We start from the raw sequence: 22,355 nt of genomic DNA, 5'->3' as shown, positions 1-22,355 counted from the left end.
TGCCAGGCAGGTGTCAGATGCTGTGGCGCTACATGATGCCATATGAATGGACCAACCCCACGAAGGCATGTCGACTATGCACGGGGCGGGGTCGGAGAGGAACAGAGACAGTTTCTCCAACAAACTAGAAATCTAGCCCGCACTAACAACAGTACATTGCCACAGAGAAATCGGAAATCACAGCCAATCGACATGGTTGTAGAACAAGGCGAAACATTTGGAACCTACAACTTCCCTAAAACTCATCATCAATAAAAGATTTCAACGTATGTTCCTCGCTTGGCTTCCAGAAACAAGCGCTGATTACTATTGGGAAAAAAAGAGTTCGATAACAAATATGCAAGACACGCTGAAATCGCATACCACTGCAACGCACTATTATCGTAAAAATGAGAGTAGTAACACTTGCTATATGTGTCTAAATCAGAGGCTACTAGAAGTAATTTATTGTCATAAAATTCGCATTACATAAGATATTTTAAAATTAGAAGCCGAGCTTCCCACATGGAAAAGTAATAGGCCTATTATAATAGAATACCCCAACCGTACTGAAACGAGATACAGAATAAGACATAAGGAGAATATATGTCCGTCAATCCGTTTGCATTTTATACCGCTGTAAATTTTGGTATTGGCTGTCAACACCAAAACGTTGATAAAGCAAATTCAATTTTTGATTCGTGTCGGAGAAATGTATTTTACTAAGTGGACAGAAACCTTTTTAACAGCTGATCGTAGGTTTAGCTAATCAAGAAATCTACTACCTTTTATGGAACCTGTTGACTCAGTATCTTGTTCACAAAAGCCGGAAAACAGTCCCATATCCTTCATCACTTGAATCCAATCCACGCCTTTACTCCTAAGGTCAATTTGATCAATTTAATGAGTTTCTATCTAAATATATATATATGCTTAAGTCATAGAGTGGTTTCTACTGGTCAGGCTTCCTTACCAAAATTTTGTAGGCATTTCTCATCTCTCTCACGCGTACCACATGACACGCCAATCTCATACCTCTTTCCGTTATCCTAATAACTACTGAAGAATATAAATTATGAACTTCTTTATTAGGTATCTACCTGATACGTTTTACTCTTTGTAAATATATTTTATATTACGATATAATATTTTGAAGTTAAGGATTTTCTGTTGACGGTCAGATTGGTACTTAGCCAAAACCAAATTTTACACGATAGCAGGTGTTTGATACAAACACGCTCTGATGTAATTTTTGACAACATTAACCTAAGTTTCATAGTAACATCTTATTGATAATATTTATATAATATTCAAGAAACAGCGTCACTTTTATACTGCAATGTAATCTGGATTTTGAAACAAAGGGGCAGAAGTGGGCTCACGACAGGAGAGAGAAAATTCTCGAAATACAAGAAAAAATACAGTTAATTAGAAGAAATATAATTTAAAATGTTCTGGAATTCGATATGTAGACGATCAGCAAGAAATCAGCTCTGTTTAGGCCTAACAGAACTGGCTGAATGACATTAAAAGAATAAAATATATTACACACCCAAAACAAATATTTACCTATGGTCCAACCTTGAGACTTAAAATTAGAAGATCAACAGAGACTGACAGACGTTACAAATTTGGATTATCTTGGTAAGATTTGAGGTTCTTAAGGAGGTGTAAAGATGACTGTCTTCTGGGTTGAAAGAAGTTTACCGAGGTTACAAAGGTTCTGATAAGGGCCGGCTTATGGAGGTACCAAGCACCCGTGATACGTCAGTAAACTTCTTGGCTACACAGCGCAAAATCCCAGAAAACAGCCATCTCCTTTGTCTGTCATCATAAACAGATGAAGGACAATATATTATAGACTGCATGTTAGAGGACACTTATAAATCTCTTACCGTAACAAAGTTCATATAAAAAGTTTCGTACTAACGAACTTGAAAATACTTAAATCTGTCTTAAAGTTATTTTAAAATGAAGTCAGCCCTACAATGTCCAGGAATTTAACACATCTAGTAAAGATTAACTTACGAAATAGTTTCCGACAGATTTACTTCAAACATAAAAGTTCTAATTGTCGTCAAACTTGATATTGGACTTAAAATTGTGTGAATTTGGGGTTCCTTACAATAACATGAACTTAAATCTGAATTTAGTCTAAATGGATAACTTCATGTAAATTGTCTAGACGTTATTATTTCTTTCGAAAACTTGACACAAAATATTGTCTGCTAGATACACTTTTTCCAGCGCGAAAAGAAAACATAATTAAAATATTACTTCGTTAGTTTTTAGTCCTTTAAACTCAAAGTTTACCTAAAATTTTGTTAGAATATGAGAAACCAGGTGAAAGTGTTGAAGACACGTAACATCGTTTCCCGTATAAGAGGATTCAGTATCACCCAGGCTTTGTAAATTAAAACGAAGTTCAGGCTACAAAAAAGATTTGGAACTGCTGGTACAACTGATTGAACTGCGGAGTGTGAAGTACGAAAATTGGCAGTTGGTGATTTTTCAACAGCAGTAACCTGTTGTTGGATGTGCCGCGACTGTTTGAACAGTTTATGGAATGGAATATGCATTAGCAGAGATTGATGTGAAGTGGGCGGAGATTTGATTTCGTCTTTCATGAATCAGATTTTTACTTCTATCAGATATTCACATTATGCTTTTATAGCCTAGCAACACAGATCATAAGAAGATTCAAAGAATAATCTTACTTGATTCCTAAGCTATTAACTGATCTTGTATCAACAACCAAAGTCATTTGATTGATTGTTAGGTTACCAAAAACACTGTTTCAATTACCGTACCGTACGAAATGGTAATATAGAGAGTGAGTACGTAAAGATAAGACAGAATAAATAACCTCTTATTAACATTTTTAATCCTGCACTGGTTTAACACTACGACCATTCGAAATCAAAATGAATAGTAAACTGGTATAAATTCAAAGGCAGAATATAATTGCAGATTATTGCGGCAACGCGAATATATAAGGAACTAATAAATTACGTAATTATTTATTTATTTGTGGTGTACTTAATGACGCTGTTTATGTGTGTAGGCCAATGTAACAACTTTATCTTTTCACGTCGAGTACTATTGTAACTTTATCGAAATGAACGATTGGCTAGCCCTGTGGCAAGGGCCGGGGACACAGTGAATGCGTACAAAATTTTGATAACACTACTACTTATCTTAGAGAGATCGGATTTGAGTACGCGAGGTGCATAAAACCAGTACATTAAGAGTACCAACTGCAACAAAGTACAGACTTTTTAAATATAGCGTAGTCTTTGAGATTTTATAAATCTCGTTAGCCTTGAATATGATTGTCTTCTAGAATGTTGAGTAGAAGCTGATCTACGTCTCAGAAGTTTTTTTCTTATTTCAACATTAGGGCCCCAAGGACTCATAGCCCTTACCATAGATGCAGTAAGCAAATATGAAGCGTTTGTAAATTCTATCAGAATACACTGCAAAATAACTCATAAGATAGTCAACTTCATACTTCGTCGCGGAAAGAAGCTGAAAACTCACTATTTGAATGGGAGTTAAAGATTCCCAGTATCGTCGTCTTTCAAATTTCTACGGAAATATACAAATAAAATAATTATTTCTATGAAAAAGTCACAAATTAAAAATTTGTTGATAAAGGTTTCAAGGCTGAGGAAAACGGTTCATTTTTAAGTATATATAACCCGTCTATTTCAGATAATATTTTTTACCTCACGAAAGAAGACCTTGATCATAATTTTAGAATATTCAGAAAACGAAACTGAGGTAAATTATTGTTAATTATTAAAATGGAATACTGTTCAAGCAAGAGGTCGTATTATGTTACACTTGAATCAGTTGCTTCGAGAAATTAAAATCACGGACTAACACATTTCATGTAACCCGTTTTGTAACTGGTATCCAATCCCCGAATTCTCAAGGATAAAACAGGAGTCCTAACGCAACCCTCTGTAACCTGTAGAAAAGCTATTGTAAGTCTTTATTAAAGATTGGAAGAATAAAGCAAGAATGAAAATTATAACCCAGTGAATCCGCTAGCGCACTATCGGAAAATTAATATAACAGATGCATTATGCCTATTCCCAGTCTACTTTGTCATTTGGCCATTACATCGCATCAGTGTACAACGAACACGAGAATGCAGTGCTAAAGACTGCATTGATAATAGTACTGAGTGTTCGTGATTTCAGATTCTCACAGCAGCGAGTATGAAAATTACAGTCTTTTGAGACGTTGTGTCGCGTAGTCTAATATAAGTTTACCAGCGTTTCAGAGGTGATTGCTGCCTGCATAATGAGGGCGATGATAATGGGCATGATGATAGAAGCAGAAAACATATAAAAACTTCGGTATACTTAAACCAGACTACACAGCGCAACGTTCCAGAAAATATTGTGGTGATTTTTTGACAATTAAATTAGTTGTACGAGATATAACGTTCACGGCAGTGAAGATGTCGATTGTGATATTCTGAATTGTGACATCTCGTAGCCTTATATGCAGACATAAACGTTTAAAAATGTCCCCAAATTCAGGGCTCAATGGAAGCAGTGAGTTCCTGCGAAAAATTGGCATCTACATTCAAGTCCACACGGCGTTCGAACTAAGAAGATGAACATGATAATGCAGTTATTTGTCATGTTTTATATTTAATAATGAGGTCTCGTATTTAATCCTACTCTTACTTTACAATCGACGGCAAGCTCCAAAACAGAGAACATCTCGATAGTTAAGTCCTGTTGGTCCCATATGTATTATTAGTTAGGTTTATTATTCAGGTTTTAGCATAAAGCAACATTATTTAAGTGTATATTTTGTGTGTTTGGATTGAATTAATCTGGCTCAGGTTTGGACCGACGGCGGGCTCTTGTAAACACGCTGGTGGTTCTTCGGGTTCAATTATCGATGTGAAATTTGTTGACTATCAGAGCGACTATTAGCTTCTCAAGAAAAACCCTGCTCCATGGAAAGAGATCGTTATAAAAATGAGTTTATGAAAATTATTATCGTATGAACCCTTGAAGATTATCTAAAGGGGCATAAAAGATATGAAAGATGAAGCAAACTAAGGCTTTATGTAGAACATCAAGTGTATAGGTTGTATTTCACGATGAACTGAAATTAACTGTGAGCAATAGAACGGCATTGAGAATATAAAACTTTGAAACTGTTCAGTAGCATCGCACTAAGGCATATCTTTCTAACCCTCGCTCTGTCTCTCTCTACAGCGTGTTACACTGCTGTTTCCCTCTTTTTCAAATTCGTCGCCCTTCTTTCCACGCGGCTCGTTGTCCGAGACTGCGCCTGGATATAGCAGCACAATGCAACACTTTTAACATCTTCCCCGAACTATGTCGTTACATCGGTTCCATTTATGTACACGTGTTCCGACAATTTTTTAAATTTAAATGCTATGGTTTCAACCCCAGAAACGTTTCTTTATTTACGTACTGTTAAATTACACAACCTTACAACGCAGACGTAACTCTCAACGTGATTTCAATAGTAGGCATAAATGTGTTAGTATTTTGGTTGGTGTAAGTCACTTTTACGGGACAGTTATTCAGATGATACCCAGTAAAATATAGATACAGCAATACGTTTATTATCTCGAAGATTACGAAATGACGTCACATGAACTACGATAAAAACGAGGAGATGTTAACGACGCTGGGAAAAAGAAGAAAGAAAGTGGAAAAGGCGGACGACTGTTTCAAAGTAATGTCCACAAAATTTTATTAAATTACGTAATGAGGAACTTAATTTGATTTGTATTCATTATCTAACACTGCTACCGTAATTAAGTTGCTATAACAAATCACGAAAAACATGTGTGCACCAATTTAATCAGAAACTTTTAAGATAAAACTGCGTGAGAAAACTAGATGCGGAACAGGAGATAATATTAAAAGGGATCCTCAATGTATAGTGTTTGAAACGTGCCTTACCAATGGAGTCTTTTGTTAACAGGTGATGAAAGTCGTTTTCTGTGGAAGATGAGAATTCATTTATTGTTGGCTGACTACATAACTTTCAATAAGGAATTTGTATATGAAGTTCGTTAAAATAAATAAGACGAAATATAATTAATCTCATTTCTTGTTACGTTAACTGTTGTAACTTAAATTAGGTTGTGGTGTAAAGACTTACTTCCTTACATATGAATAATTGAATTCCTGAAAACATGCTAATTAACTCTATGCTGCAGAGACCTAAGATAAACTGAGAGTCTTGTAGCTAGACGAAGTTCGACGCCTCGTATGAGCATTTTATCCCAATACAGTATTCACAGATGCTGGCCATTGAGGCCTATCTTGATCCAAATGAATTCAGTCTACACCGTCATGGCATATTCCACTAAAATCCATTTAAACATCCACTTTCCAACTAAGGCCTATGTCCTTGGAATGGTCTCTCTCTTCAGATTTTCCGATTAAAATCTTTAATGAATTTTTTAAACTTCCTTATGATTAGAATATTATAGAACTTCATAATGATGACGTTTAATCAAGCGAACATCGACTGTACGTGTTTGTGGTGTTAATTTCCTGACGGTAGTTATTTCAATTTTGAACTAGTTTAATGGGCGAATATTTACGTCTAGTAGAGGACATTAAGAATGCGACGAATGGCATTATGGGAAGAAGAAAAAGAAGGAAGGGGCTGTTTTCGGCTAACTCCTTACGGACTAAATAGAACAGCGACCTTCAGTTAAGAACCAGACTTAAACTACGTACTCTCAGAATATATAGCACGTTTAAACGGACATCCTTGTTAATATAGTAACCAAATATGTTCCAGAATTTCTGATTCTGAAAGGTATTCACCGTTGAGGGACGAACACAGATTGATAGTGTTTGAGAATGGGATAATTTTTTGACCCAAAGGGAATAAATGTACAGGAGTCTTCAAAAACTGTATAAAGACGAGTTTCATAATTTAAAGATGCGTACAAAATTTCGATTGGAAAATCTTAAAGTTAGGGACAACATGGAAGACCTACTGGTACATGAGTAGATAATATTAAAATGGATTTTAGGAAAATAATTTTTGGTAGTGCGGAATGGATTTATCTGGCTCAGAATAAGGGCCGGTGGCGAGTTCTTATGAGAGCGGCAGTTTCAGGTAAATAAAATTCGAGAAATTATTGACTAGCTGAGCGTTCTATTAGCTTCTCAATGTCTCTGCTCTATGGAGTTAGTCACGTGTTCAGTTCCTTGCGCCTGACAACATCTCACTGCATGGGCTCAACGATGGTTTGTTCTCTACAATAAGCGGTGCGATTTGGTGTTGAAGTTTAATGACTAAAACAGCTAACAAATCTACGAGCCTTCATCTGTCCGTGGAAAATTACATATACTCGATTTTTAATGCAGTAACCCCTGATGAAGGACCTCTGAAACGTCGGTAAACTTCTACCAGACTACACGGCCCTATAACCCAGACGACAGGCATTTTCTGACTCATTGCAGTGAATACATCAAACTATATTTAATTAAGTCGTGACATGTTTATTTAATTATAATCTGTCTTAAGAAATAAATTGGTTGGCTAAACTTAAATCAACTTTTATATGCAATACGTTTATAAATGTTATAAAACATTCGAAGAAACTGTTCCAACGTCGGTACGAGGAAAAATAAAACTAAATGAACCATGACCACAGAACCTCAGGGCTCGAAGTTTGATTATATGGACCGTTCAGAAATTCCGTTACTCAGCACCTTGGATGGAGAATTTCTTCCCAGGGTTTGCAGCAGATTAGCGTGCACATTGCATTCAGATTCTTGCAACATCTTTCCTTGACGCTTTTTCAAAACTGGTTAAAGAATAATGGGGCAGAACACAAGGGTCACGCATTCCCTAGCAGAACGTTTAATATACCGATTAGTCTTGTATCTTTCAACCCGTTAATGCAATGCTTTTATCATCCGGTCTTGAAAAACAGGTTGTCTACTATGAAAGAGAAGACGCGACATAAAAGAATAAGAAGATGAATTCTCCGCTCTTTTTTTATACGTATTTTCCTTCAGGGGTCGGTGTGAAGATACGGATGTACCCTTCTACTTGGTATGGGGTTAGCAAAGGAGGGTAGATGAGGTTTCTAAGCAAGGGGGATGTTGGGTGTGGGGGGGGGGGAAGACTGCTTGCACACACGCAAAAGCTTCCCTTATGCTCCCTTGACCCCTCACTACTCCTCCACGTACACCTCATCCTCCCCCTCAAATTCTCGTCACCCCTTCTCCTTGCTCTGGCCACAGGGTCCGCATCCCATCGCTTACTTTGCATTAACAAATACTGTAGCTGCTCCCCTATCCACCGAACCATCTCCTGGACAACTCCACCACCTCCAACCTCCACCTCATCATCCTAACTCCCGTACTTGTACCACCACGGCTGCCATCAAAGGCTCCCTGGCTCGGTAGTGTACAGTTAGGTACCGTTCCTCATCCGCACATGCAGTACACCGTCCTCGAATATGGCTGGAACCTGTTAGAAGCCTTTCGTGTCCCTTACTGTACTGTACATAGCCAAAGTGTTTATACATGGGAAGTAATTTCCCCTGCCATCACAAAGAGAGAGAGAGAGAGAGAAGTAGAGAGGAAGGAGTGACAAAGAGCGAGGTAAACGAAGGACCACTTCTCCTCCGCTAGCTCCATTGAGAACAAGATCAATACAGCAGGGAAGCAAGCTGTGCTGCAGAAAGTGCCTAGGACCCCGGGCCCCGAGACAAGATCTTGCTATCTGTGACCAACAGCCACCGTGCTCAAGGAAATTCTGCTTGTAAAGGCCACGACGTCGAAAATGACGAGTTTCTTCTTTAAAAAAAATAAGTCCTAGATGCACGACTTATCTGCCGTTGAAATTCTTTGTTCCAAACGTTCCGGAGGAACGCTGTAAAATGTCCTTACGCTTCCGACTTTCCCGAAAACCAATTAATTACAGACGGCGTTTCATTCGTTGGAAATAAAGCATCCCTTCAGGTTGTTTAGGTGCCCGTATTTAACAACGTGGCTCAAATCAAAAGTCTTTATAGACATTTCTGCCCCTCAAAACTAATTATAATAATTTTTATTCTCTCACAATGAATCCCAAGAACAATGTGAGCGTTTTCTTTTTTCAGTCTCGTTTTTTTCAGTTCTCTTCCACTGTAAATTACAAAGCGCTGTATCGTTCTCTCTCTGTCTGGCGATCTTTCCACCCGCCAGAGAGATAAAGCCATATTTTGGCTGAAACTTTGCATGCGCAATGCCGCTACAAATAATGACGCTGTGTACCTCGGCTATAGTTGTAATGGTAATTAGGAAATATTCTGTTGGCCATCCTGACAATGCGCAACAAAAAGTACAATTTGTAAAACTTCTGGGGAGCGCGCACGCACACACCCACAACACACACACACACACATATATACACATACCACACAGGAATATCATATTTTGACACGGTCGAAGCAGTTTTCATATACGACACACACGTCCATCCTCAAGAAGCCTTATTAGCACGCGATTACTTGCATTTTGAAGAACACGTAATGCAATTTGCATTTTTAAACATTTATTCTTTTTCCCCTCTTTATTTACACTCCCTTTTTTTATGGCCACCCAAAAACAAAGAGAGCGAAGTGAGATTTCAGGTTCTGACGGCGGCGTCTATGAAGACGACTGTCTTCTGGGCTGTTGCGCCGTGTCGTGTGGTAGAACTTTACCGACGTTTCAGAGGTAATTGCTACCGCACGCGGATTACACATCGCCCCTTCTACTAGACTACACGGTGTAAAAACTGAGGCGATAGTGATCTTCAAAGGAAGTTACGATTTACATCCATCATTCCGTAGTAGCCTTATACTTCATCAGTGGTCCTCTGAAAATGTTTTCATTTTCCACTCAGATTATAAGATAAGGTTCAAGCAACCTTAAACATAAATACGGCGTCATGAAGACATGTAAAAGCGCGAAGGTGAAGTTCAGCGCATTATAAAACTCCGCATTAAGTACGCTTTGACTGCCTTTATACTAATGAAAATTTTCCCATTTAGGATGACGCTGGTTTCGTCTCGGAATCATTCCACGCGAGATTCATACCACTGTACGTGTGTTTTAAACGTTAAGTTTTAAAATATGCCTATTTAAAATCTTCTAAGTATATACTTACTTGGAACTACGTATCAGTAAATCTAAAGAGTAGAATAAATCCTGAGTATGTTTCATTTCTAACAGAACTCCTAACACGTTTATATAATAATTTAAAACTTGATTGTTATTAAAGCATGAAAAATATGACAAGCAGGATTGCAAATAGTAATTAGAATGCTATAGGAAAATATTGCCAGATTTTTTCCCACTAAAATTAATATGAACGCACGTGGAATTAAAATAAAAGGAGACACGTTCTAAGAAAAAATGGCATCAAATGTCCTGAGAGGTGAGTTTTGTAGTTGGAACGAATACCCTTAAAGGAAAAGTGTACGAACCACTACAAATCTTAGTAAAGACCCAAATTTTAAAAAAAAATAATCATAAATCTAAGTACTATATAACTAGCAAATGTTACGGTTCAGTGTCCAACCGCAGAGAACACAATGTTTAAACCGCTCAAAAACTTTTCAGGAATCTTATCATCTTACCACTTTATTCATCAAAATTAACTCTATATTAACGAAATAAAATATTTTTCAATTTAAAAGCAATTTACTTCACACTAAGATGTGCGATATCTAGCGAATAAATTACAGTAAACCTGGACTACTACTTAAAAGCATAAAAATATTAAAGTATGTAAGACTTCCGTTTTTGGGGAATTAGCAGGGTTCAGTACTAAAGGTTGTCCAACATTTCTGCAACACTGCGTTTGTCATTGTCAGGGTGAGTATGTTCGTTAGGCGTCTTTGGTACCCTGACATTGAAATCCAGCTGTGCTAAAGACAAGAATAAGAATATGGATTGCAATAATATAGGATAAATAATGAAATTACTTGTAATATATCCACGAGCCAATCACGTCTAATTTCTTCAATGTAATAATAATTTCAGTCATGTAAGTCTAAAACACATGAATTTACTGGAGTCAAATACGTAAAAGAAGGAAGATGTTTAGTAAAATGGACAATATATATAATAAATACCGTGTTTTAAAATCTATAATGCAAACTTAATTCATAACCAAAAATCCAGTATCCGAAATCAGTTCAATAAAACTGCATTTTGAGAGAGCTGTATAATACAAATGACGCCACTGCATCTTACTGGTGTTTTTTTTTTCGTGTCTAAGTTTCATGCATGTTTTTATCCTGAATTCGCCACATTATAATCTCCAGCCTTATTTGAATTTGGTGATACGACGACTTTTAAGAGAATGGTTTACGTACAGTCATATTACTCTTACTTATCTTGTCTCAGTTAAAAATATATGATCATCTGAAAACGCGAATATAAAAATAAAATGAGAATAAACTTTAAATCTTCTTTTTGGCCCTTCCTTCTGCTGACCGAGCAAAAATTCTATCTGCACGAAGTAAATGAGATTATAATACTTATATGGTTACAAAGTTGTTGTAAGCTACTTTCTTTTTCAGATTACAGAATGATTTGTGCCCTATTTATTTATCTTTAAGTTTGAATTTCTGTTTCTACCTTTCTTCTATTTGAAATGAAACCGCGAAAAGGTCACACATTGCCTCTCAGCCTGAGATACTTTCTAAACTTTCTTTTACACCCAGAAATGTTTACTGCCCTTGTATTCAATCCCACAGAATGCGACGATTGAATATAATTTGCCTATCTGAATGAAATATGCCATTTAAGCAATGTCTAACTTAGGCATGCACTAGAGCTAAAGGTAACTCAGATTTAAAAAAAATCGCCTCTTCCTTAATTCGTAATGTTTATTAGAATGTTTACAAGAATCTGACACCTTTTCCTATCATTAGATAGCTTAATTCTAATCTATATATCAGAAAGTTATATCTATTACAACCTCTCATCTATGTCGAAGTTTCAAAGTGGTTTTCCTAATTCAAGCTTTCGGACTAAAATTTTGTACGTATTTTTCTTCTCACCCATGCATGCTACATGTCCCCTTATCTCACCTTGTTGGATTTGATAATTCTAATAATATTCAGTCAAGGGATGAAATAAGTGGTGAGTTTGGGCAGTGTCATTTTAAAAATTGTGTTACTGTAGTTCGTGACACCTCGCACCACAAGGCTAATCGTGGTGGCGCATCAAGTATCTCGTGCAATTTGCAATTGGGAAAGGAATCGCTTGTGGACTCATGTTCATATGAACATTATGTACTGTTCTGCTGTGTAGAGCTTACCCTCGATGTTTATATAGACCTTTCAGATACAACCTGTATAGGCACCATAAAGAAGTCCCTCATCGTTTTCTACTTTGCGGAACGCGGCTTTGCTTATTTGAGGAAAAATAATTGTGATAAATTTTGCGCATCGCGGCGTAGGTCCCTCGATCTTTCACGGTCGCTTTTGCGCAGACGCACGGAGTAATAAATACACAATAGCCCGCATTTGCACACCTGTCTCAGTAGTGATGTAGATTCAGTGCCAAACCGAATGTAATTCAACTGTATTTTTCGCAGTTTTTATAATTCATTTTTATAACTGCTTTCCATCATCCTGACAAAATTCAGCCACAAACACCGGCGTCATCTCAGTAAACACCAACACTAAAAAAATAATTTTCTCAGGCTAAAAGCCATTTCGGTTGTTGACAAAAACCCAAAGTTCTGGAGACCATCTTCACCTCCACCATCAGGAAGAGAAAAGATTTTATTGAATTTAGTCGACGTTTAATTTTCAAGTCTTAATATAAAAAATAGTATTTCGTGTTCTTAATAATGAATTATGCACAGTAAACGTCACGTTTCATGTATCTTTGTTTCCTCTAAACCCATTCTACCTGTGATGTCGCCGTTTTATTATTTATACCTATTAAAAGGCGTTGTGCAGAAGTAGTTGGTTAAACCGATTCTACTCAGTGGGATCATAGTATTGCTTTTTAAAGTCTTGCATTGTCCTCTGAAAGTCATTGCGTCTATAAGTGGTTCGCCAAAAGAAATAAAACTAATTTCTCTAACTTAGTGTTAATAGGCTTTCAATGGGAAGGCAGTACGTAGGTAAGAAAATATCCCTTCAGAGAACTGCACCCTATGTTGGCACGTGTCTTCACAATAACTACAACTGACGATTTTAAAATTTCCTGTTTAGGATGCATTGGGATACACAAAAAAGAAGGTATATTTTACTAAACAAGCAAAAAAATTGCCACGTGTCTTTATAACTCGACTGAGTCTGTATTTGTGTATGGAAGAAATCTTCATGGTCTTTGGCAACAAGATGACAGTTATGGTTACTTACATGGGGTTACCTCTGAATGGGACTTCATTCCTAAGCGGGACAATCGGCAATCCTTCAAAACCAGCAACCACTTACGTGCGAAAGGCCTAACCCCAAAGTGATATTGTGTAACTCTATATTCCTACAAAGCTATTACTTTGTATTTACGTTGCAAGCCTGACAACAACCAGCTAAACACACGGCTCGTGTGTCGGGACTGGATGTTACCCCTTCGAGTCAGCATTCCTAAATGGGACCCTTGACACACCTTTGTATAAGATTATTTAGGGTCTTGAAACCGAGGAAAAAACTTGTGAACACAAAGAAACTTCTCGTGTGCCGAACAAGAATATCGGCTCTTCTCTAAACATCGGCATTCCTGAATGGGATCCTCTGTGCCCAAGAAAGCAAACCGCTTCATGATCCTCAAAAAGAGCAAGCCCATTCAGCTCCAATAGGAGAAAGGTGTGTAAACAGGAAATGGGTCTTACTTTAAACAACCAAACGTGGCGAGATTGTAAGTATCCTTAAACGGGACCGTCGGACAGAGGCTTAAAACCGGTCTATTGAACCTTTCTGACTTTGAAAACAGCGCCGAGAACGCGTGTCCTTTCAGAGGTGTTTGCGTTCTGATGCGGGACCGCTATGTACCTTCCCATAAGAGGATCCTGAAAGGAGTAGTACAACTTTCAATATTTATGCTTGCCTATGACAAATGATTAAACAGATCTCTAAACGGGAACTTGAACCCAGAGTTGATGTGAGTTTCAATAACCAAGAAGGGTTTGCTCTTTCCAGTGTCATCGCCCTTGCTGACCACAGCCTCTGCGTGATTGTAAGAATTCTACCGTACGCAGTTGCCCGGACAGACCTTGAGGTCGTGGGGTTAAGGGATGCCTCGAAAGGGAATGCTGCCCTCGTCAAGTCTTTAAGAAGGCTATGGATCTAGCTTTTATGTAAATGAAATACTTCTTCCAGTGAAGTCGAACTGAAGTAACTCAACCTGACTGACAAAGGTAACAGAGAAGAAATAAAAAAAAAAAAGTATTTTTTAAAGAACAATTCATGTTACATTTTAATGTCGTATTTAAAACGTAACCTTAATTTCTAAACATAAACCTCCCACTCACAAATCAACGAAACAAATGTTAATACTGAATTCTTGTAGCCATAAAACTTTGTTGCATCTGATGCACTGCTTGAAATTGGCAAGGCCGTAATTTTAGTAGTTCTGTAGCTCTATTAGCAGTTGTCACAGGCAACACTTCCTGTGTCCCGAAATTTTGTTACGAATCGGTGTATTGTCAGGACAAGCATTGCTAAATGCTTCAAGAACAGAATCGAATTATTTTTTTTAAAAAAATCACGTTTTGCTCCTGAATACACCATGTTCGCACCTGAACAACTTTTGCGCAACTGGAGTGAGCAGCGACCTAGCAACAACGGTGACCTTCATACGAGTGTAACGGAGGAGGTCCACTGGGGTGGCCCTCCTTACAGTTTAATATTTGCAAAATAATAGGTGATTTTTGTTTAGGTTTCAAAAGGTACACACTATTCCAATCTATTTATAACACTTTCTGCACTAATAATAATTTTTAATAATATTTCCTTCCATATATATATATATGTTGTTATATGCAGTAGACATAATAAGACTCACCACGTGGTTACTTTCCTCATATGAATGGCAATTCTCGATACTGATAGATGAATTTCTGTTGCCATGGAGTAATCTGCTGAAACATTAAGAGAGAATAATTTATAACATATTTTACATTATTCGTTAAGATTTTAATCAATCCTATGTCTTCATCTTTTTCAGAAAACCAAAATCTCTTCTAATCATAGCTTAATAAAAGGACTTCGCAGTGAAAAAGAATGAAACATGAAAATAAAGGTACGTGTTATGATAAGAATTCGATATTGCTTATTCAGACAGCTTACTACACTAATTAACATCAACCAATTAATAATTTGTCCTTTAATAATATTTGCTTTACCGAATCAAAATATTCAACGACTTTACCTTGTTAAAAGTAATTACACTATTAAATTAAACTATCATTAAGGACGTCAGACTATTGATGGTCATTTGTTGATAGTGTAACGGATGTACAATGTTTCCTGACAATCAGTACTTTAAAAATGCTAACAGCGATCAATTACGAGGACAGCTCAGTCACTACAGTTTCTAGGCTACGGGCTGGAAACCGGGGTTCGATTCCTGGTTGGCCACAACCTTCAGTCCCTAACGTTCAGAATCTGGGCTCTGGGGCCCACATATCCTGTAGTTCAATCGTACCGCTGTGGTACCGAGACTGAAGCTCACCTCACACCCCACCAGTGCCAAGGATAAGAATTTGAGGAGGTTAGCCTCCATTCTCCATACGCAGCATATGTCAACTCGAAAAACCGCTAAACCGAATTTGAACGTAATTTATACTAAGTATTTTCACTCAAAATTCCCAGAAAACAATTTTTACTTAAACTGGAACACAAAAATTAGAGCTTTACATGAAGACCTATACGATTTTCTGGGGATTCCCCAGGTAACAACTACGGTAAACTGAGTAACCTTGATATTACATACCAGTTGGAGTGACTGGTATGTGATATCAAGGTTACTCAGTTTACCGTAGTTGTTACCTGGGGAATCCCCAGCTAGCCATACAATCACGCGACGGTGTCCTCCGTCATAACGTCGTCACCAAACAAGATAATTCTTTCACACGGTGAAATCATTGATGACGTACATTTGACGCAACGAACACCTCTGATGACTAATTAGGGTATTTACAGTGGAAAGGTTACACGTTGAACAGTTAGAGATAATTTAACAAGCGAATAAGCCAAATTCTTATTTTGCATGTATACATTTTCTAACTTGTTAAGCCTGCAAAGTTATGTGGTGGCAGCACAATCATATTGCAACATGTAGTGCTTGAATACGTCGTGCTGTTTGGGTCACGTGCCCGAGAAAAATAACGAAATATTTTGAGGAATGGGAAACGAAGTAGCAGCTATTTCGATTAAGTTATAAAGACTCAAATAATATTAGTAGAATTTTGATAGTGTATTTAAAAAGAAGCAAAACGTAAATGTAGTAATCTGTTTTAAGGAAGAGTTTCAACGTTTTTTTTTCCCTATAAAGACAGTAAAACTATAAAAACCTAACCTAAAAGCTGGCCTAAAACCCAAGATTCAAAATCGAGATATTCACACTACAAAGCTCCATTACTGATCACCCGGCCTCAGCTTCTATTTCATACACATTTTGAATCCGAAGATTAACTGCAACTTTCAAATTTACCCGTCTTCAACATCCGTTACCATTCCTAAGCAGTCGACATGTTCCCATATTTCCAGCTTTTTTTTTTAACGTGAAGAATTCAATATACTTCCCTCTCAGCTCACTGACGATTAATTGATGTTTGATTACGTGTCGCAGCAACACGGGAAAGAGATAAATATGATGCAGAGCGTGGAAGAGACTCGTTGAAGAATGAGAGAGAACGACTCCCACATTCGTCAACATCGGTGGACGGCGAGTGCAGTGACTTTATCACCATTCGCCAATGGCAAAAAAACGACGTTGGTTCCCAAGACACTCGGTATAACCGTGCAGACTGCCTATTGCCAGTAAACAGGTATAACAGGTCGGAGGAATCAGCGTCCTTACATACGGGTCGCTCTGTTAATCCTAGGGAATGAGGCACATTGACACACGCAAACCGTCACCGTTTAGAACATTATAGATGCTGAAAAACATTACTGCCTCTCTTACGTACATATTCCTCTCAGGATAAAGAATAACGTAATATTTTGTCCAAGATCATAGTCCAACTCATGAAGCATTATACTTTTTTTAAATGACATTCTGCTCTGACTGACATCAACTTAATTTGACAACAAAATTAATATTATTTTTATCTTATCTTAAAAGACATGATTAAAAAATTATACTTTTTGTAGATTCAATGTCACTAAATTTATGTATATATCCAAACTTTTCAAAATATATAAATAAAATGTGCCGATCAACTGCCAGTTTCTAAAAGAATTAAGTTTAAAATTCCACATTCATGATTTTCTTTTATACGCATCGAAGTGTCATATCGTTGATTTAGGGATACAGTAAAAGTCCTATGGTCTTTATTTAATGAGGTCATTCTTAGTAAATTCTATTTGATTATGATGAAGATAAGTAAATTGGAAATAAGATAAAATGCTTAAAACATCCTATGGAACTAAGACAAACGCAGATACGATATGATGAATTCATAGCCCTGATGACGGAGGCAGTATGACCTCTGAAACGTTGGTGGAAATCTACCAGACTACACAGCGCAACAACCTAGAAGACAGAAATCTTCATACTCATCGCCCTGATGACGGAGGCAGTATGACCTCTGAAACGTTGGTAAACATCGACCAGACTACACAGCGCAACGACCCAGAAGACAGAAATCTTCATACTAAGAATCGCCCTGATGACGGAGGCAGTATGACCTCTGAAACGTTGATAAACATCGACCATACTACACAGCGCAACAACCTAGAAGACAGAAATCTTCATACTCATAGCCCTGATGACGGAGGCAGTAGGACCTCTGAAACGTTGGTGGAAATCTACCAGACTACACGGCGGAATAACCCCGAAGACATAAATCTTTAGTATTTATGTAGTATTTAAAACAATGCACTAATCAATGTGAAATGAAATTAACTTTTCGAAGAGAGTACTATGTTAAACTTTAGGAACAAAGAAATCTGGATTCTTCGTGTCTCTCGTTGAATCTTGCTCGGATTTATAACAAATAGTGCGCACAAAAAGCTCATTGTTTCTAAATTAAGTCTTACAGCTTAAATGGTAAAATCTTAAGAAGAAGGTGGGAGTCATAGTAGTAATAATATGAAATTCGGTCAAATTAGCGTAAGTCAATATATTAAATGCAAATAATTCCTAATCCTTATTTACTCAAACAAATCTGATTTTCGAAAACTGAATTAAGATGTTTTACTTTGGCGTTTTTTGACGATGGCGGTAGAGTCTGGTTTTATTTTAACCACAAGAATTTACTATGTCGTACAGTATAATGGAAGCAAACTATAGAGTTCAAATTAAAGTCTTCGTTTTTTCACGTCCTCAGGTAATTTTGAGAGCACTCAAGACAATATAAAATCATAAAAATTTAAATTTAATTTTAATATACCAACGACTTCATGAAATATATATTGAGTAAGTGAATGGGGAACTGAGACATACTTTCTTCTGGTGACGCTACATTAACTACCAGTACTGATTGTTTATTACTTCTTTAGTATCTTATTAACGTTCTCAGGGTTTTAATAATTTGCATTAAAACTGGCCACACAAAGAAGCAATTTTCTAGTACACTAAAATTAATTTAATACGCTTTGAAAATTTACATAGAACAGCACACCCTGTTCACAGATATTTTTAAAATGAAGATATGCAACTGAAGATTTCCATGTACAACGCGTGTTCTAGTAGAAATTTACTGATGCTTTAGGGGGTACTTACTTCTACCATCATCAGTGTGATGACTAAAATTCTACCAAACTACACTGCGCAACAACTTCGATTCCTGCTTTGGGAAGCTTAAAAATCTCTAAAGCAGTTGTCACGACTTGAATTTATTTTCCATTAACTCAAAACATGGAACTTTTAATTCAGCCCTGAAACGTTCTTATTTAAGAATGATTGCTTGATAACATTACATCGTAATTTTCAATTATAAAATAGTGTTTATCCACACATCTAATGCAAGAAATTAAGAAAATAATAACGCTTCTGTTAAATAAACAATGAAAGACACAACTCTGCAAAACATGCATTATGTTTCTTATTCATGACGTTATGATATTCAACAAAGATATGAAAACAACTTCTTCCTTCATCTATATTTGTTAGCCATTAGACTTTGTTTTAAGTAGCCTAAACCGTTAAGTAGCGTGCGTGTACCAACAACAGTTTTAAAGTTAATAACTAATATTAATTGAGGAAGGTTTCCTGAGGTTTAGGCAGGGGGGCTATAAAGCCCCGGAATACAAATTTAGAATGTTGTAAAATACAGAGCATACACAAATATCATGACTGAAAATCTGAAAAAAAACTACTGAAAATTGTAACAGAGCATTAATTACCTATCATTATCTTAACTTTTCTGAGCGCAGTCCTATAATTCGTAATTTTTGTGTATCTAAATACTCAAATTTGTGGGAAGGAGAATAAACTTGAAAATATGAAATAATTTTAATATATAATTCTGTTCCTCCTTAATGCAATATTTACAAATACTCGTATAATTTATTTAAGAACCACGCATTGTTTTTAATTTAGTGAAACATAAGAACAAGTTGAAATTAGAAGTTCTCAGATAACGTTTCTACTGAACACGTATATCCTACAGATATTTATGTATCTATTTGCAAGTTGTGTTGTAAATTAGTCAGACGTCTTTCTAAGCTAAATAAAAAAAACACTAAATATATTTACTACAGTCTGGCATCATTTACAGAAGGCCAATCTTCAATATTTTTAACGACAATCGCTGTCTGAAAATCTGTTGTCATATATTTGTTTTAAAAAGATTCTCCAGAACTTTCTGCGATTACATTTACTTAATATCTAATTAGGATTGACGTGTGTGACGCTAGTATTGCTAAAACTTAAAAATTAATCACTTGCAAAATAATCTGTCGGCTCGAAGCCATTGATATTTGTAACAGCTTCAGCATAAAGACGCTGTAGCGGAAGCTAAAGGACGTCTTTGCCGCTTGCGCGCTGTACCGCCAGTAGGAGACGCCTATTCTCGCAGACACCCCCCGCACCACACGGCGTCCATTTCCCGACGCCTTGCCCGACCGTCTCGCGTTAGATCACCATCAACACGGAATGGAAGCCAAAGTAAATGACTAGACAGAATATTAATTTAATTTAATTCCACAAACGTTATCAAGATAACTCTTTTGGGATGTACAGTTAATTCCCGAAACGTCATGTAAATAATGACGATAGCCAACCCATCAATCCGCAGCCTTACGCACACGTGAAACAAATACTTAATTTATCAAAAATTGTTAAACCGTAGAGTTAAAACTGGCATATAATGTCTTGTGTAATATTAACAAGTCTTTAAATTTTACGAAACATTGTACTATAAACAGCATAATGAGCCTATATTATTGTATAAAATTCAATCGGTTAATTCAGTATTTGTATTACAAGACAATTTATAATTTGATTTATTCCGTGAAATGAAATAGTAATTCTGTAATAAAAGGCAGGTTTTTATCATAAACAACACAAATTTTAATTTACAGTGCTGTTCAATTTTTTGCATTCATTATAAATTTAGGTCTACCGCAAAATATCTTAATAAATGTAAACGGAAAAAGAATTACGAACTTATAAGACTACATTCAAAATTCGTGAAGAATAACTTCTTAAAACTTGTAAGTTCATAAATATATTACGGAAGAATACAAATTATTTCCGATTTATATATTTTATTATTACTGTTAGAGTTAAGAAAGGAAAAAGAGAAGATGCAATTACGGAAGTTGGTACATAACTCTAACAGTAACTACAGTTGCTCTCAGTATAATAGTTTAAGATAAAATATATCCATGTTCTTTTCTATATTTAAAAGACAGAAATGTTATTTATTTTTCTACGCAATGTTCTATGTATATCTACGTATTATGTAAAACTTTTCGACGACAGTATAACGAAATTAAGACGTCCTTTTCGCTTATTAATTTATCATGTTACTGACACTAAAATATATCATATTTACTTCGTTCCCATAAAATTTCAAAATTCTTATTAATTTTTCAGTATGATTTGCTATAAAACTAATGGCACACCAAGAGAGTTACAAATTAATATTTGATCATAAAATCCGACTTTTAAATTGCCAGAAATTTAAACTGTTCAGAACACTTTTCATAATAATAGCTTTAGAACTCGCGGTCTATTATAAAAGAATCATTGACAAGCGTGTTAACGACGAAACACTTGCTGGCCACGTTCTGTCAATATTTTCCTTCTCGGTGTAAAGATCACTAACAATAAATAGAATCAAAAGTTTCAACCACAGTCTAATCGCTGTTAATTATTCGACACTGCGGTTTACCTCCATTGTAAATATCATTATTTAAAAAATATATTATTTTTATCAAATTATGACAATTATAATTAACAAATACATTGTATAAGCTTTGTTTACAGTAATAATATTTACAAAATCACTGTGGAGAAATTGATACATGCTCCTAAATAACTTCCAAAAACGAGTTCCTTTTAAGAAGAATGTTTCCATTTTCTGAAAGGGGAAAATATTCTCGCTGTCTGTTGTAAGCATTAAAATGAAACTTAGCGGGTTTAAAAAACCGGAGTAAATTGCTTGATTAGCTTATCAACTATTACTTTCTCAGGAGGGGCATTGACCGTTTTAGAGAGGTACCTACTAATGTTTTCAAGGTCTAAATTTTGAAGAGTTAATTTCAACATTGGCCAAACGTCCGAAGTAGTTAAGATATTATGATATAAATCGCATAATCTTCCGTATTAATAACAGTCAAACAATTATAAATTTAGATATAACACTGTGTTTCAGATGTACAACGCTGTTTCTCATTCGTACGATACTTCACATTTAATTTGAAGCAGATTTCACTTTGAATAAGAAGTTTCCAAATAATCTACGGAGCCAAAATATTTACTGCATTTTCGTAAACATTTGGAACGCCACTATGTCATTCTTTGTTATAAAACCCTTGTTAACTTCTAAACTACTTAGTTTAGTTTAATTTTCGAGTTCTGAGAAATTATTTTGTAACTACAACAAATTAATTCCTGGTGATGATAATGGTAATAATAGAAGTAATTTTATCAGAACTGAATTTTACAGCGTTATGAGAATAAATAACATTTTAAGGACTACAACTGTCTTTAAGTCAATTTTCTTTTGAG

At 36.1% G+C, this 22,355-nt stretch overlaps 1 protein-coding gene across 8 annotated transcripts in view; it reads right to left on the bottom strand.

Moving 5' to 3' along the window:
- Positions 1 to 22,355, bottom strand: part of LOC110833876 (uncharacterized) — a 332,060-nt gene that overhangs the window by 200,179 nt on the left and 109,526 nt on the right. For 6 of the 8 annotated variants that reach the window (XR_015534109.1, XR_015534106.1, XR_015534108.1 and 3 more), the window contains exon 3: positions 15,015 to 15,087. Coding sequence is in view for 3 of the 8 variants with exons in the window: in XM_087344944.1 (XP_087201070.1) it covers positions 15,015 to 15,087 (73 nt within the window). In the remaining 5 variants the exon portion in view is untranslated. Of the gene's footprint in view, positions 1 to 15,014; positions 15,091 to 22,355 lie in introns of all 8 variants that reach the window. The other 2 variants (XM_087344943.1, XM_087344942.1) reach the window with 1 other exon arrangement.

The sequence above is a fragment of the Zootermopsis nevadensis genome, unplaced genomic scaffold, assembly GCF_977971745.1.
Source record: "Zootermopsis nevadensis isolate Lab colony 2312 unplaced genomic scaffold, Znev_1.0 Znev_ptg000008l, whole genome shotgun sequence".
Lineage (NCBI taxonomy): Eukaryota > Metazoa > Arthropoda > Insecta > Blattodea > Termopsidae > Zootermopsis > Zootermopsis nevadensis.
The sequence above is the reverse complement of the archived record's forward strand: the minus strand, read 5'-3'. Positions and strand labels throughout refer to the sequence as shown.